General features: G+C 35.7%; 1 protein-coding gene across 2 annotated transcripts in view; it reads left to right on the top strand.

Moving 5' to 3' along the window:
* The window catches only part of RNGTT (RNA guanylyltransferase and 5'-phosphatase), a 117,042-nt gene that overhangs the window by 11,416 nt on the left and 87,914 nt on the right, over positions 1-17,712 (top strand). For both annotated transcript variants that reach the window (XM_032216708.1, XM_032216709.1), the window contains exons 5-6: positions 1,092-1,167; positions 7,530-7,782. In XM_032216708.1, coding sequence (XP_032072599.1) covers positions 1,092-1,167; positions 7,530-7,782 — 329 coding nt within the window. The remainder of the gene's footprint in view (positions 1-1,091; positions 1,168-7,529; positions 7,783-17,712) is intronic.

The following is a 17,712-nucleotide window of genomic DNA, read 5'->3' as shown; positions in this document are numbered from 1 at the left end:
TTTGAATTTTAAAACACGTTAATGGGATACTTCTATGTAATTTTTAAGAATTGCTTTTTTTTTCTTGGCCACTAGATGGAGACATTATCACAGAAATAAGGCAGAGGTGGTTTTGGATCTTTTTTTTTTTTTAGTGCTCTTGGTTCATTGTTTTAATTGAATGCAGCCTTTAGAATTTTCTTATAACAGTTGCTGATTGCTGATGCGTAGATCCTCATGAGAAAGAAAATGGCAGTGGTGGCGGTGGATGAGAACCAGAAAGTACAGGATAGATTAGAAAGGACAGTTTAGCAGGGTGTGGAAAGGTTTTGGACTCACGCTCTGATGATGTTCAAAGAAATACCTCGATATGTATTTGATTTTACATGAGTGCATTTTCCACCTTTTCTGGTTTTGGTTGCTAAATTTGTTCAGCGTGTCCATGTTCAATCAGACATTTAAAGCCATTGATAATAGTTATTTACATGCAGGGTTTTGGGATGAATGGAATATTATGTGACTTTGTCAGAAATTTGTTTAGAGAAGTATACATTCATTCAAAGAAATATGACAACTCATTAAGTGTACTATATTGTATTGAAAAAGCTGACTATCGTCCTGGCTTTCCCTCTTAAATGTGTATTATGCAAAATATGCTGAAGATCCCCCCCCCCCAATTCTGATAGGAACATTCTTAAGATGTATCCAGAAACCTCCAGAATATTTTTTTTTCTTCATGTGTCAGTAGCTATTGATATTTGCTGACACTTTAGATCTAAAGAATGATGTTTAAGAAATGGTTGGAAAAATGCCTTCCATGTTCATAGGTTGCTCTCATGCCCTCAATCCCTACTTTTGTTTTGAATGTGCAAAGCAAAGAACTGAAGTGTTTGCTTATTCAAGGAACCGTTTATGTGGTCGCCCCTGTCCATGCTCCAATTTCCTCTTGCGGAGAAGAATTAAATGGTATGAGAAGAGAATGAATTATCACATGGTAGCTGAGGACTAATTCCCTTGTAAGAGGAGTGATTATGACAAGGAAATGTTCCTGATGCTTTTACATGAGCTTGGTAATTGCAATTATATTTTTTTTCTTCAATTTTGTCTTCTAGGTGTTCATTGTACGCATGGTTTCAACCGTACTGGATTTCTTATCTGTGCCTTTCTGGTTGGAAAGTTGGATTGGAGGTAATTTTTTATAAAAAAGATAACACTTTTTGGTGATATTATAACAACAATAACAAAGTTACATTATTGTACATGTCATCAACATAATTAATTATGGATAATTTTTGCTACCTCTTGCTAGTGGGGTATACAAATTAAAGTGGCTATAAAACATAATAAAAGTAAGGAGACCCCTGTGGATTTTACTCTGCTAGTCATTGCTGACTATAGGGGGCATTCAAGGAAAAAATGTAATAGAATCATTTTGCTTTGTTCTCATAATTTGAATTTTGGCCCAATCTAACATATCCTGCAGATTTTAGAAAATAATCTTTTGTAACCGCTCTCTCCCCACCCTCCCCGGGGGAGGCGAAATCCAGCAGGTTCTGACAGGTTCTGGAGAACCGGTAGCAGAAATTTTGAGTACTTTGGAGAACCGGCAAATATCACCTCTGGCTGGCCCCAGAGTGGGGTGGGAATGGAGATTTTGCAATATTCTCCCCCTGCCACGCTCACCAAGCCACACCACATCCACCAAGCCACATCCACAGAACCGGTAGTAAAAAAAAATGAATTTCACCACTGCCCCTCCACCCCCAGCATAAGGTTAAAAGAAAGTAAAACAAAGAAGAACACATTTAAACAATCCTCAGCCTACAACGATATAGGTATGATTTTAAGAGAAATGTAAACATTTTACATAGCTATGAAAAGTATTCAAGAGCCAGTTGGATGTAGTGGTGAATGCATCAGGCTAGGAATTGGGAGATCTAGAGTTCTAGTCCTGCCCCAGGAACAAAGCCAGCTGCCTGAACTTCCTTTTGAAAGGAGTGCATTGCAATGTGTGGGGTGAGTAAGAAGTACTTTTTCTTTGAATCATTAAATCAGCCAGATCTTTTTCTGGGCTTGTGCAGCTGCTGCTTGTGGCATATTAAATATTAATGTGTTTTATTTTGGCATAATGGACTGGAGGATATTCCATCAGAAATCTGAAGTATAATGCTAAATTGGCAGGCATATAATAGGAGGGGAAGGAAGGGTGAAAATTGACATTACATGAGAAAGAAGGGGGACTGTTTTTAACAGTGGCTGCATGACAGCTTGTAGAAAAAAGCAAGGCCAGTTATGCATGTGCATATGCTTTCATAACTGCATCATTAGCATGATAAAAGATGTGGCTGCTTTAAAGATGCAAAGAGAGATGCTTATTATGCCCTCATGCTTGAAAATAACATCTTCTAAAGAATAGCTGACATTAACAGCCCCTCTGCTGAGCAAATTGGTTATTCCAGGGTGACCAGTTTTTTGTAAAAAGGGTGATCTTATACATTACCCTGGGATAAATCTATTTCATTCAAGTGCCAAACATAATCTGTGCTCTATATGTGATATATCGAAAGGTGAAATATTTAAAAATACTGCATTTGCATCTTTAAAAAAATAGTCTTGAGATGGTGGTATGTGGTATTAGCAGTGTGGCTTGGGTACACAGTTGTATATGCTTAAATAGTTTCAATTGTTGTCCTGGATACGATGTAAAATTTCAAGATTGTTGAGATATGTTTTTACATTTTATTCAGATAATTTGAAGATTATATGCTGGAAAAGTTAGGATTTTAGGAATACTGTTTCTTTGTCATGCTGAGATGAATTGGAAGGTTCTTGAAGAACCTATATTGCTTCTCTCCAATAATTAAATGTTGAATGCTGTATGCCAGCAGCAACTATATTTTATGTTCTTAAATTTTTCACACTTCAGTGGTGTGTCTAGACACATATTAATAACATTTTACAGTAGCTCTGTAATAGTTGCACTTTGTATTTAATTACATTCTCTCTCTTTTTTTGGCATTCTCAAGGCATGCCATTTGTCAAAAAAAAAAAAAGAGTCATTGCTTAGTGCTGAAGATGCTCATCATCTTTACTTTGGAATCACAGTTAAGGGAGAGGTATCCTGTCTTTAGCAGAAAATGAGGAAGTGACATCCTGCCCCACTGTTTTATGAAGCTCTTCAGTAGGCATAATTTTTGTGTGTTGGGGGTTCAATGCAGATCACCAGGTTTCATTTTTTTTTGTATGTATTTGAGTATTTTTTGAGTATTTCATTAAATTTATATGCCGCCCTTTTCCCTGGGGGGACTCAGGGCGGCTCACAACTCAAGAGGGGAGGGGGGAAAAACAAACTTTAGACATATAGAATGATACAAATTTAAAAAACACAACATTCATACCATTCGGGCGGGTTACAATCTTAGTCCCAGGCCTGACGGGATAGCCAGGTTTTGAGGGCTATGCGGAAGGTCTGGAGGGTGGTGAGGGTACGAATCTCCATGGGGAGATCGTTCCATAGGGTCGGAGCTGCCACCGAGAAGGCTCTCCTCCGCGTGGTTGCCAGTCGGCATTGACCGGCAGATGGAACTCGGATGAGGCCTAATCGGTGAGATCTAATATAGATGTATATCTTTTATGGTACTAAATCCTCCCTGCCCAATATTCTGTTATGATTTCAAGTGTTTAAATGTGTCCTGTGGCTTTGCTTTGGTATATTTGGAATATTTCAATGGATTTTATGCTTACTATATCTAGAATTAAAGTTTTCTAGTTTTATCATTTAGCTATCAATGTGCCTTTTATCCCACTAAGGGGAGGAGATTCTCCTGATCAGAAAACTGTTTTATTGTGCTGTTGTTAATACATTTTACTTGCATTATTTATACACTGCCAGATATTAATTTTATGTTCATAAAGCTCTCCAGAATATAACCTGAAAACACCAAATACAATTATTTTGTATCTACTGTAGATACAGTATATTGGTTGGAACCATTTTGAATTAGCATACAAGATACAGTAACTAAATGAATAAATTATTGTAAAATAATTGTAAAATATTGTAAACTTTTATTGTAGTTCTTATTTTTTTCTGCTCACCCTTGCAAGGCAGCAGTGCTGACAATCTAGCAGATTTAAAGTATTTTCTAAAAATGGTGGAAAGGATGGAATTTAGAGGAGAATTTCTGAATTTGTGAATGTAGAAGAAATACAGATGCAACATACTAATATGGATTTTATAGCTTTTTAAAGAAAACGTGCATCGTACTAATAATTGTTTGGGGAGCTTTGTTGTATTTTCATTTTTAGCAACTACTTGGCTTTTTTTCCAAAGCAATTGTATTCCATGAAAATGCAAGGCTGTTTCTTTTGTAATTAAAACGTAGTATATATTGGCAATTACTTTTATAATTTTGGTCCCTTATTTCCACCAAAAGTATACTATATTAAAAAAACCTACTTAAGTATGTTAAGACTGAAACCCATGCAAATTTCCTAATATATTTTGGTTTCTCTTGACAATTTCATATTTTCTTGACACATTACAAAAGATCCATTACTGTTTCAGGATATGTTGAGAACCCAAGATTTAGTAATTAGTAGTTAGGAATTATGCTTATTTATTTTAAAATATTTAGAATTTTAAAAATATTTCCCCTGTTTTTAGGCAAGTATGCTAACAAAGTGACTTGCCTAGATAGTCTTATACTTGGCTTTATCTAGATAAAAAATAGGGAAAAAGAGTTGTGAAGGAGTATAGAAAAAAAGAAGCTTGTGTTTACCATTAAGAGTAAACTCCTGGTAAACTCCTGGAGTTTTCTTGAGCAGTAGTACAGAAGTGGTTTGCATACCCTTCTTCCCAGATTTTTCTTTTTGCGTTTACTTTCCAGTTTAGTCAACAAGCCTACGGATTTCTTGGTTCCTATCTGAACACAAGCCTGGTTTATTTGTGCTTAGTTTTTCGTGATCAGCCAAGGTTAGCCACCTACATGGTTCTTTAAATGTTATGGTCATCTGTTTTTTTTCCTGCTGATGAACCTTCAAGGGAGGGTCAAAGCGAGCTACTTCTTGACAGAAGAAACAATCATTTTGTTTCTGTTGTTCTGCATGGCCAGTGATAATTCATGATCTCTGCTTATCATTGAATTCGTAGGTGATCTCAGTGAAATTCTTGTATGCCTTAACTTTCTGTGGTTTGGGAGAAGTTTTGAAATACAGTTTTTTTGTATTATTGTACGGACGTACTGTAAGTTCTTTGTGCACAAACCTCTTTGAGTTTCTGGTGAAATGTATGGACCCTTTCTCAATAAAATGTATTTAAACGCATAAAATTAAATGCATGGATATATATTGTACTGCAGGTAATCCTTGGGTTATATGACCATTCATTTACTGATTGTTTGAAGTTACAACAGCACTATAGAATGGTACTTATCACCGGTTCTTGGAGTTCCAGCTGTTGCAGTATTCTTGTAGTCACATGGTTATGATCTGGTTGTTTGATGCCAGCTCATGATTACAACATTAAGAAGCTGCAGTCATGTGATCACAATTTCCATTGTTTCTTGCTGGCTTCCCACAAGCAAAGTCAGTGGGGGGACTGGCAGGAGGTCAGAAGTTGTGATCAGATGTGGTCTTCACTTAATATCCCCTGCAGTCCTTAATTATGATGACAACCAAAATTGCTGGTAGTAAGTTATATGGTCACAGGATGTTGCATTTTAGGATCATACTGCTCAGTGACAGAAATTCTGGTCCCAATTTTTTATCATCACCCAAAGACTACCTATATAAAAGAAATGAGCTGTAATTATGGTTTATCATGCTGTCAACCAGATGTTTAGACTGGATTTGGCATTTTCATCCACACTGAATCCTTCCCAAAAACCTGGGATAGGCAGATTTTAATTTGATGGCATTAAAGGTTTCATTATAGATGTAAGCTGTTCCAAGTAAAGCTGCCTTTTGCAATTATTATTATTATACAATTGTATCACAGCGGCCAGTTGTTTCGCCGGATTTGGCATTGGTTACTAGTCGGGTCCCACCCAGGGGCCTAGGACGTCGTAACGTATTTTCGTAATATGCGTGCAGAGCCAAGCAGTGCGGCTTTTTGCATTTGACTGATGGTGATTTTGTCAATTTTTAATTGTTTTAAATGTAATTCCAGTGCTTTTGGAATAGCACCCAGTGTGCCAATTACCACTGGAATTACCACTACTGATTTGTGCCATAGTCGTTGAATTTCGATTTTTAAGTCCTGGTATTTTGCGATTTTTTCATGTTCTTTCTCAGCGACCCTGCTATCACCTGGTATTGCGATGTCTATGATTGTGACTTTATTTTTCTCAACCAGTGTGATGTCTGGTGTATTATGCGCCAGTATTTTGTTGGTTTGTATACGGAAATCCCACAAGATCTTGACCATCTGATTTTCGGTGACTTTTTCAGGCTGATGTTCCCACCAGTTTGTTGCTGTTTTAATATTATAATTTTTGCACAAATTCCAATGGATCATTTGTGCTACTGAATTGTGCCGCAATTTATAATCAGTCTGCGCGATTTTTTTTACAGCAGCTGAGTATGTGATCAACAGTTTCATCAGCTTCTTTGCAAAGTCTGCATTTGGCATCATCAGAGGATTTTTCGATTTTGGCCTTAATGGCATTTGTGCGGATAGCTTGTTCTTGCGCAGCCAGGATTAGTGACTCTGTTTCTTTCTTTAATGTACCTGTTGTTAACCATAACCAAGTTTGTTCACTGTCCACTTTATCTTTTATTTTTTTCCAGAAATTTTCCATGCAGTGCTTTGTTCTGCCAACTCTCCATTCTTGATTTTATCACATGTTTTCTGTATTCTTGTTTCGTCTGCTGGGCCTTCAGTAGATTTTTGTTCTTTACTTCGATTAATAGATGTTCTTGACTTTCTTTTAAATAATCAGCCAGTGCATGTTTTTCTTCTTCAACTGTTTGCTTCACTTGTAATAATCCTCTGCCACCTGATTTTCAGGGCAGATATAGTCTATCAGTATCACCACGTGGATGTAAACTGTAGTGCATTGTCATTAGTTTCCTGGTTTTTCGGTCCAAAAGGTCCAAATCAGCTTGTGTCCAGTTAACTATACCAGCTGTGTATCTTATAACTGGTATTATAAACAATCATTTTAGACACCTACACTTTATTGAAGTTAAGAAACATTTTTGGAAGTCTGCAGCCCATAAATTGGTTTGTTGTCTGTATATATTATTGAATGAAAAGCTAAGTTTTAATTAAAGGTTAGTCAAAATACAATAGTATTTTTTTGTTATCCAGGTTCATGGATCCGATGACACCTATTCATGGCCCTCAGAGAAACCTCAGTTAAGAACCCTCTCAATATAGCCTTGGCACTGTAATAAGAACTGCTGTGAGATTTTATGGGAGCTAGTTGGGAATATTTTATGTTGACTCTTGGATCTGCTACTGCTCTGTCCTCTTGCCTTTCGGGAGCTGTTTCTGAATTTTTCTTTTCACGCCTACATTCTCTTACACAATGTCACTTTTTTTGCAGCATTGAAGCTTCTGTGGCTACGTTTGCTCAAGCCAGACCACCTGGTATCTATAAAGGTGACTATTTGAAAGAACTCTTCCGCCGTTATGGTGATGTGGCTGATGCGCCAGCACCACCTTCTTTACCAGAATGGTGCTTTGAGGAAGATGAGGAAGATGGGGAGGAAGATAACTGCAAACTGGGAACTCCAGAATCAGAAGCTTGCTCATCAACTTCCTTTTCTGGCAGAAGGAAAAAAGAACACTTAAAGCTGGTAATGGTGAACTAGAGCATAATATGGCATGTTCTTGTTTTGTGACTCATTTTAAATATGTTATTGCAATTACTTTTTTAATATATGTGCCTTCAAGTCAGTATTGATTCTTGGCAACTGCCTGGACTAGTCCCTACGGTTTTCTCGGTATAATTGTTAAGGCACCAGGTTGGAAACCAAAACACTGAATTCTAGTACTGCTTTAGACATTAAGTCATCTGTATAATCTTGAGCCAGTCACTCTTTCTTGACCTTAGAAAGCCAGTTATGAAAATGTTGTCAATGTTAATAGAGCATTCTAAATGTAAGCTATTTAGAACCTGATAAATTACCCACACTTTCATAACCTTAGGATTCTGATTTCCCCATTGTACGTTCGGTACTGAAACCATAGAGTTGCTGCTGAAATATAGAGTTAAAAGAAGTAGTACCTCTTCTTTACAGAGTGCTGGTAGAATACAGATAATGCAATTAACATACAAGATTGTTATGTTGTTTAAGGTACCAAATTTGTATTAACTGCACATTCTCTTAATCTAGCATTCATTTCATGCTTGGTAGACCCAATACGGGAGATAGATGGAATCTCATTTTGATGGAAGAAAAAAAAGTTAAAAGTTTTGAGCCCTTTGGTTTTCAGCTCTAATAGTTTTAGAGTGGAGTATTTTTCTGATACTGTTAGATAAGAAATCCCTGATCGGTAAGACACTTGAAGCTGCATACTGAATTTGGGGTCCAGGATTGGAAGGCATCTAGTGAAATATTAATTTAGTTAATAAAATATACTGCCAAACTCCAAACAACTCTGGGTAGCTTCCAGTAAAGTACCATAATATGAAAAGAAAACGATCAGACACATCCAGAAGAAAAAAAACACAATATACCAAAGAAAAAGGACTTAACAAGTCTACCCCCAGGTCTGGAAAAGGAGCCAAATTCTCAGAGAAATATAACAATATTTCAAAACTTAGGATGTTATAAATCATTGTTTTGATTGTTTATTGTCCTTCGCTTCCCATATTCAATGTGGTTTTTTTTCCTTTTCACTTTCTTTATCAGCCATAAATACTTCTATACTGAAAGTTATAATAGATAAATAAAAGGCTTGCACCCATGTTAAATTAATACAAATTTTGATTACATTTACAATTCTGCTGCTACTGTTATTTAATATTGCACAATTAAAAACCAATGGTTTTAGTTAGACATAATGCTTTTGCATTTTGTTAAAAAGAAGGAATACAGCAACTGATAAAGACTTCTGAATGATAATGGAAAAATGTTTTTTTTAAAAAATGAAGAATTAATTTTTCTTAAAAGAATTAAGAATAACGTAATAATATTAAGTCATAATTGGCATTCTAATGGCTTTTATGTGACTTATTTTTGAAAGAGTTTTGAGCTTTTAGTTAATGAGTAGGACGTTTTAGCTAGCGAAGATATTAAAAGTCTGTGTTTATTAAATTAGTATACAAACCTCATATAATTTTGTATGTTTTATGTGATTTGTCAAGCAATAATATGAGTATTAATAAATATTTTTTCTTATTTTCTGCTAGACCTAAAAGATAGAATCTAAGGTCCCATCACTAACCAGATAAAGAAGAGTAAGGCTTTAGATAATTCTGTAATCCTGATGTTTTGGAGAATACCTTAGCTATTTGTACTGTGGCGATAGTAAAAGTGGGGTACAGTTATGTTGAGGACTGTAAGGACATTGCATTCCGCCAGTTCTACCAACAAAGCCTTTTTATTAACAAAGCACAGTAATTTAATCTTACCTGGGGAGAAGAGAGGGCTCTCGCTCTGCCTCTGTCTACCTCCATGTCTCTGTCTCTGTCTTTGTCTATCTACATACACACACTTGATGACTCCATGACACATTGAGCTGATTCCTCAGTGCCTGACACATTCTTACCAGATTCCTCAATGCCTTCAACAGTAACAGAGCTTCTAATGTGTTGCCTTCACTGCAAAAGTTTTTAAAAGTCCAGGTACATATTTAGAGATGTATCTCATATTTAGAGATGTATCTGCCTTGAAAATGGCCCTTGTTGAACTGTATAGCATAGCCAAACAGCAAGAGTTGACCACAAGAAATATTTTATGACAGTTTGTACTATGCCACAAAATATTTTATAGAATGGGCCAGATTTCAATGTCACAAAAGTCATGGGTTCCAGATTTTGGACACATTCTGTGGGTTAGCCTGTTTGAGGTATTTTGATTAAAAAACTGTTGTCCTATGATGTGCTGTTTTGCCCAGTTAAAGGTTTTGCACACGGACAAACTGAAAAGTGTTAGTAGTATATTGATGGGTAATTGTGCCGGGAAATGTAATAAAAGATGCTATTTAGTAACAAATATGACTGACTTTCAGTGATAGGTAGTTCTGCTTCATAGGTTCTAAATATTTAACACTGGTGGATGTTTAGTTCTTATAATAGCTACCATGGCAGTAGAAAACTGCAGTGTTACATAACTATTTGGTTTGAGTGACTTGACCATGAGAGGTTTTTTTTAACACGCCCCCCCCCTCGGTATTAGTATTTTGGTGCTGTGATTTTGATTCATTATCTTTGTGTCCAACCTCAGAAAAGAAGTCAAAAAAGACCCAAGTGGACAGAAAATACTGGATTGTCCATTAAAAAGAAGGCTAATGGTCAAATAAGCATATTAATAATTTTAATTCAAAGGTGAAAAGATTTGAAAAAAAAAATAGTTTGGCAGATTCATTTAACTTAGTTTTCCAGCTTTTCCAGCACTCTATGTCCTGGGGAAGGGATAGAAAAAGCACTATTCATTTTCATAGCTAGAAATATGAATTAAAACTTGATGTGATTTCAGTTTAGATCAATTTTAGGCTTAAATTATAGCCTGTAGTTATTTTACTTAGTATGATTCCATTGTAATTTATACAGGAAGTATATAACAAGAAAGATGGATACATTTCCCAGATTCTTAAGCACTATTTCTGTTCAATATACATTATATTTTATTTTTTTACAGAAGGATGTATAATCATTATGATGTGAATTTTTAATATGAAACCAGTCAGATAGTATTTCCCACTATAGTCCTTCTTTCTATATTTACAATGTGTCATGACAGTTTCCTTGAACTTTTGCATACAATATCCTATATTGATAATGTAATGTAATAAAGCTTTCTCAATCTTCCCTATTATCTTGGGATGATGAGGGTGATCATTCATTGACTATTTAGGGCTCTGGACAGGAAAAACCTAATTAAAAGAAGTGGTATGCAAAATAGTTCAAATTCCAAAACTTTCAAGGAAGAAATTCTGTTTTGGGTTAAAAATGTCCTTTATTAAAATCAATACATTTATAAGCTAAGGAGAATAGGCAAGAAAATCCTGCTGATGATGTTAACTAAGTTTAGTAACAAAATGTTCAGAAACTAAATTGAAATAAGCTTGGAGAGCAAACGACTGCCAAAATCTAAAACCCAAGCTACAAGTATTTTTTATTATTTTAAAATGTCCTCTGTTGAATTCAGAAGAGATGTTCAGAAGAGTTTTGATATTGATATGACTGTACTAGAAGCATCCTGAGTCTGAAACAACTCCATTTTGAGCTTGAATCAATCTCATTTCAGTCTCAAAAGTTGGTTTGAATATGAATGTATTACTCCAGAAGCATTTTGATCAGTTTCATACACAAATCAAGTGGGGAAAACGAAAACCTCTCATTCTTCCAATTTCATTTAGAAAAGGCCCTGTAAATGTTTAAAATATTTAACTGCTTTATGCATTTCTGGAAAGGAGCATTCTGGAAATTAAGGTAGCCTAATGGTGAAAAAGCATATTGCATCTATGTCTTTATTTGTAATTAGTGATCAACAAAATTATACAGAGACAATAATACAAGGCTTTGTCATGTATACATAATCTGTTGCCTCATTTTCAAGATGGCTACTCAATATTTGACTGTCATATGGGTAATGGAATGTTTTGTATTTGTTAAGATGAATGTTGACATAAAACTCTTGCGTTTCGCCAGGATATTGGCATAGGAGGGGCAAAATATAACTTTTACAGAGATCCTAGAAAGCATAGTATAATAGAATATGCGGTATTGTTTCAATTTCCCCAGATTCACATGGGCAAGTGTGCTTAGCTAATGGAGTTTTACAGTATCTACCTTGCAAAAGTGCAGAAGGCAGAACATTGTACCTAGCCTTAAAAATTCTTTTCTCAATCTGGGGAAGGTAAGTGTACTTAGGTCCCAAGTTCCCAAGTAGCTTTTGCAGCCCACCATTACTTACTCTGAGATCCTGTTTAACTTTGTTTTGGTGTTCCGTATCGCTTAGTTTTTGACGAAAAATCTTTATATCTTTTCATAACCAATGGATAACAAATAATTCTACCACAAATCTGCAAGGCATTAATGTTGATTCAGTTGCTGTTTTTGACTCATGGAGTGGTCATCAGCTAGAGCTAAGGATAATAAATATGTGAGGAAAAATGGCTCTTAAACTGATCATTTGCTTCCAAATTCTCATTTTGATGTGAGACATTCCAGTCGCAAGTCAACAGTGGTACATTAGGTATGTGGGGTGGGGTGGGGACCTGACAAATTTTGTTAGCATGTTTTGTTTTGTTTGTATAAATTGTCACTTGGGTGGATGCTGCGCTAATTTTGGACCTCAAAATGTTTTGAACCAGCTATGATTTATTCTCTACCCTTTAATAAAAAAAACTTGTAATGGCCATCAATGTTTTAATACCATTTGGATAGCACATTTTAAGCATGCTTTCCAGAATTAAATATTGATCTAAAAATATTTAAAAGTATCATCCAGTGCTTTTCTACTGTCTTCAATAAGCCTTCCTTGTAGTTTTCCTTTTTTTGGCCTATACCCAAATTTTTGGAAATCAATGACCAAACATTGTACTCCTCTTTTTAGTCCAGTGGAAACAGGAGAGATGAAGGCTGCACCATCCTTGTACAAGAATGCAGCAACTTGATTTCTAGATTATTTAAAGTGTTTGCCATGGAACTAATAAGGAATTAAATAGGGCAGAGGCTTCACTCCTTTCTCTATCATTTTTAGAGCAGCTGTTGTGGGTAGCATCTCATTCTTAAAGATCTGTTAAACTTCTAAATCAGGAAAAAAAGTAATCATATAAATTGATGCATTTTTAAGGTTTTCCAATAAATAAGATGGTGCGGGATTCAAATTCAGTGGCAAATTTGAAATCAAGAAAAGCCAGATATAGAAGATAGAATTCTTTATTGGCCAAGTGTCATAGGACACATACAAGGAATTGGTCTCTGATGCATAAGCTCTCTGTACATACAAGCAACAAGGGATAATCATAAAATACAATATGATGTCCTGTTCTAAATCTTGTTTGTTCATTTCTAGTTATACAACTAAGGTCTATCCAGTATTGAAAATTTTAGTTTATGTGTTTAACGTATAATTTTATATATTTTTTACTATATTTAAAAGCCTCACAGGTCTATAATTACCTAAACTCTCTTGTTATCTTTTGGTGTATTGTTACTAATATTGACTAAATCCCCCCTCCTTCCCAAAATAAATACAAATCTTTGGTGATGTTTCTTGTTTCGTCAGTGAAAGTGAATGAGATCAGACTTGATTTGTCCCAAAGAAATATGAAAAACAATATAAGGTATATTTTGAATGTCGCTGGTAATGTTAATCAGCCAAATAAGAAAGCTGGTATGTTTGTTCTTGATGCAAAGATAACGTTTGACAATTTGGAAAGGTCTTTAATCTTTAATAAAATGAAAATGATGTTTTCTGAGACATTCTCTTAATAATGGTTAGAAATATCCTATTTGTTCCATTATCTTCAAACAAATAGAATAGTTTGAAAGGAATGACAGAAACAGGGTGGACTCTTAAAGAGACATAATAAAATTTGAAAAGTTTGTAATAAAAATTCAAAATACCCGCTGGGCTTATTGTTTGTTTGTTTTGTTACTGGAATATGATTCAAAACTAAATAAATACCATTAAATAGATACAGAATTTAAACAGAACAATTGATAATGAAACCATGTGAATAACAATGGAAAATAATTATTAAATGTATGCTGGTATTACACTCAGAATTTGTGCCAGATGATTTTTTGTTGCTATATTACACTATTGTTGATTGTCAAACTTAATAATTCAGATTCAGAATCTGCTAGAAATACAATAATAGGGATGGATAATTTTTTTAAAGACTTGGTGGCAATGTCATAAAGCTCCACAATCCTGTAAGATGATTCATCCTAGAATGAATCAAATTTTAAACAGCTATTTTTCTGTGTTACTAAGCATTGATTTTCCTACAAAGCATATGCAGTTGCTGTTGTGTATGATAACAGCTGCTTTGATACTTTATCCTTCTTACTATAAATTACACCTAATTCCTTTTTTTAGAACAGTAGCAAACTAGCTGTGGGAATATGCATTATTGTCAAAAAAATAACTTTGTAGTTAAAAATACTGAATTTAATTTAATCTGGAAACCATTTATAGAGTGCATGAAGTTACACCACATCCGAAGTTTGTGTATTTCTTAATGTTAAATTTTAAAAAGTCATATTTTGTGTGATTCATTACAATTATGAGATGCTTTCTCTGATTAATAATAAATTAAGATCACCTTTATATGCAGTACTATTCTAATGCCACATGGAAAAATTCTTGTTTAATTTTTTATAGCTTGTAAAGTTTTCTCTCTTTTGGTTTCAAATATCTGTTAAATAAAAAGTTTTTTAAAAGGTTAACAAAGAAATGAACAATGGAGCCCATCAATTTGGCTCATTTTCATTATTTCAGGTAGGACAAATTTACTGTCTGCTTCCTTCTACATGGTTAAAGACTCTTACCAGTTTAACCACTTCTAACAAGGAGACTGAGAGCTACTGGACAGTTATTTATAACTGGATAATTCCTATTCATTTCATGTCAGGATTTTCCTGCAGGTTTTTGAAATGTTCCTCCCATGCTTGTCTAATATGCCTAGGATTTTTATTGGCTGAGCTCTCTGGGGACTTAAGATAATTTGCAGTGATTTGGCAGAAGAAGAAAAAATAATTCATTTCCTTGATTGACAATAAAAAAATCCTGGCTTTCTGGGTGGTCTTGCTTAATTTTTTTCTTCACAAAATAAATTGTTTTTAATTTTTTAATTTTTTAAAGATTTAACAGCTCTTGAAATAAGGTCTTTGGGGAAATTTGTTTGTGAGTTACAGATGCAGTGCTGAATTTCATTTGGAGCCATGTACTGTTTTGATCAACCATTATGACCACAAGTAAGTAGTGAAGAGTATCAGCACAGACGCCAACTTTTCTCCTGTTCATCTCAATGGTTGACCAGGTCTAATCTAGAGTGTAAATCATAACCAGAACTTTGAAACTAGCTCAGTAGCCAATTGACAGCCATTGCAGTTTCTTCACTGTGTCGCTGCATTTTGCATGGACTACAACCTTTACACCCTATTCAAGGGTTACCTACTAAAGTTCATTACAATAATGCAGTTAGTAGTGCATGAAGAATAATAGCCAGCTCTGTTTTATCTAGCAGAAAGGGAGGTTTCTATACTAGATGAAACTGCTTTCAGCATTTAATGACCGTGATTCAGGGAAACCCCATCCCAAAGAAGCCTAACTTTAGCCTGTCCCCCCCCCTTTAAGATAGTGCAGTCCCATTTGAAATAAGCCACACCCTTGCTATACTTAACATAGCAAGTAGAGACAGCTGTCTGTCTATAAGGCTTGTATCCTGACAAGATCCAGCCTCAGTTTATTTTTTAACTCTTATTACCATATCTAGATGCTGGTTCAGAATACATGTATACTTTTCAGATTCAGATGTTACAGAGAACTAGATTGATGACTGCCCCCAGCAATTTCATATAGTTGTTAAATAGTATTGGGAATAGGAAGAATACCTTGTATCCTATAGCAAAATTGCCAAGGAGGCTGCATAGTCATTTAATGCTGTTTTCTGAGACCTTCCCTGCAAGTAGCAAAAAACTGCTAAGCGAACCAATAGATCAAATAGGCTCAACAGAGTCATCCTATATGTCTTTTTGGCAGAAGCCATCAAAGCTACCGTGGCTGATTCTTGAAACAAGAACTCAGTCTTAAAAGGGTCAAGATGATTTGGTATCTTCTGAAACGTCTGCAAGTGTCTAGTCACCATTCTCTTAAGTTCTTTTTTCCAAAAAGAAATAACTTGTGAGTAGACATGTAATTGCTGACATCCTAGATCCAAGGAGGGCTTTGGCAGCTGTCTTACTTTTATGGATGCTGTTCCATTTGTGCAGCTTTAGCCTGGAGATAAAAAATTGTTATGATAACCAGTTCCAGGTTTTTCTAGCTCTAGGCTTCTTGGGTGGAAATGCCATGAGATAAGAATTATAGACAGAACTATAGCTAGGAGTGATTTTATATGTTTTAATAACTCTGTTTCTGGAGAAAGTTGCCCATTATACTTACATAAGTTGACTTTACTTATATTAGCCAAACATATGGCTAGGTTCATAATATGGAGGTACTGTTTGATTTTGTAATGGAGCAGGAATCGTGGGAGTGCAATAATCCTGGTTCTTCTTGATCTTTTAGTAGCTTTTAATACTATTGATTATGGTACACTTCTGGACTGACTGCATGGAGTGATGGATCTCCTTTCTCCATGACCAGTCCAACTGATGTTGGTTGGAAGAGAGAGGTTGAGTCCGTTGGATGTAAATTGTGTGGAGTTTCAAGCCTTAATGAACAGTTAAAGTTCCTGTTTAACATTTCCATGAGGTCTCTGAATCAGGTCATTTGGTATATCAGAAATGTGCCAGTACCTCTTAAGATATTTAATCTTGACACTTTGTTGTTAGTTGCGAAGTCATGCCCGACACTTTGCGACTTTGGGATGATGTTCCTCCAGGCCTTCCTGTCCTCTACCATCTTCTGGAGTCCATTTAAGCTCACACCTACTGGTTCAGTGACTCCATCCAGCCACCTCATTCTCTGTCATCCTCTTCTTTTGCCCTCAATCTTTCCTAGCATTAGGCTCTTCTCCAGTGAGTCCTTCCTTCTCATTAGGTGACCAAAGTATTTGAGTTTCATCTTCAGGATCAGGCCTTCTAAACAGCAGTTTATCTTGACTCTAGGCCAGTGGTTCTCAACCTTCCTAATGCCGCAACCCTTTAATACAGTTCCTCATATTGTGGTGACCCCCAACCATAAAATTTCTTCTTCTTCCCCCCTCTTTCCTCTCTCTTACTCTCTCTCCTACTCTTAATTCCCCCCCTTACTTCCTCTGCTTTTACCCTTTCTTCCTTTCCTTCTTCCTCCTTCCTCCCTTCTTCTTCCCCTATCTTTCCTCCCTTCCTCTTCTCTTCCCTTCCTTCTTACCCTCTCTCCTACTCTTACTTCCCCTCCTTTGTTTCCTCTGCTTTACCCTTTCTTCCTTTCCCTCCTCCTCCTTCCTCCTCCTTCTTCCCTTCTTCCTCTCTCTTTCCTCCCCTCCTCTCTTCTCCCTCTTACCCTTTCTCCTACTCTTGATTCCCCTCCTTTACTCCCTCTGCTTTACACCCTTTCTTCCTTTCCCTCCTCATCTTTCCTCCTTTTTGTTGTTGCCCTTGTTTATTTACTTTCTCTGATGGGTTCTCGGGGTGGCATTTCAGGAAACCCAACTTTATATTTTCATACATATCATTTTCTCTGTTACATTTTATTTCTAACAATAATTCTACTTGTATCATTTTTAAATTGTTTACTTGCATTGCATTTTTTTTGCTCTTTTCCTTTGTGCATGGTTTATGGTACTTTTAGCAAGCAGGTTTTCATTGTGTGAATGGGGCCAATTTGGGCTCCTGAGCTTGGCTCTTGATAACAGGTCTGGTTGTGGATTTAGATATAGTTAAAAGTACCTGGCAGTGG

The sequence above is a fragment of the Thamnophis elegans genome, chromosome 4, assembly GCF_009769535.1.
Source record: "Thamnophis elegans isolate rThaEle1 chromosome 4, rThaEle1.pri, whole genome shotgun sequence".
Classification (NCBI taxonomy): Eukaryota; Metazoa; Chordata; class Lepidosauria; order Squamata; family Colubridae; genus Thamnophis; species Thamnophis elegans.
This window is presented reverse-complemented; position numbering and strand designations above follow the sequence as displayed.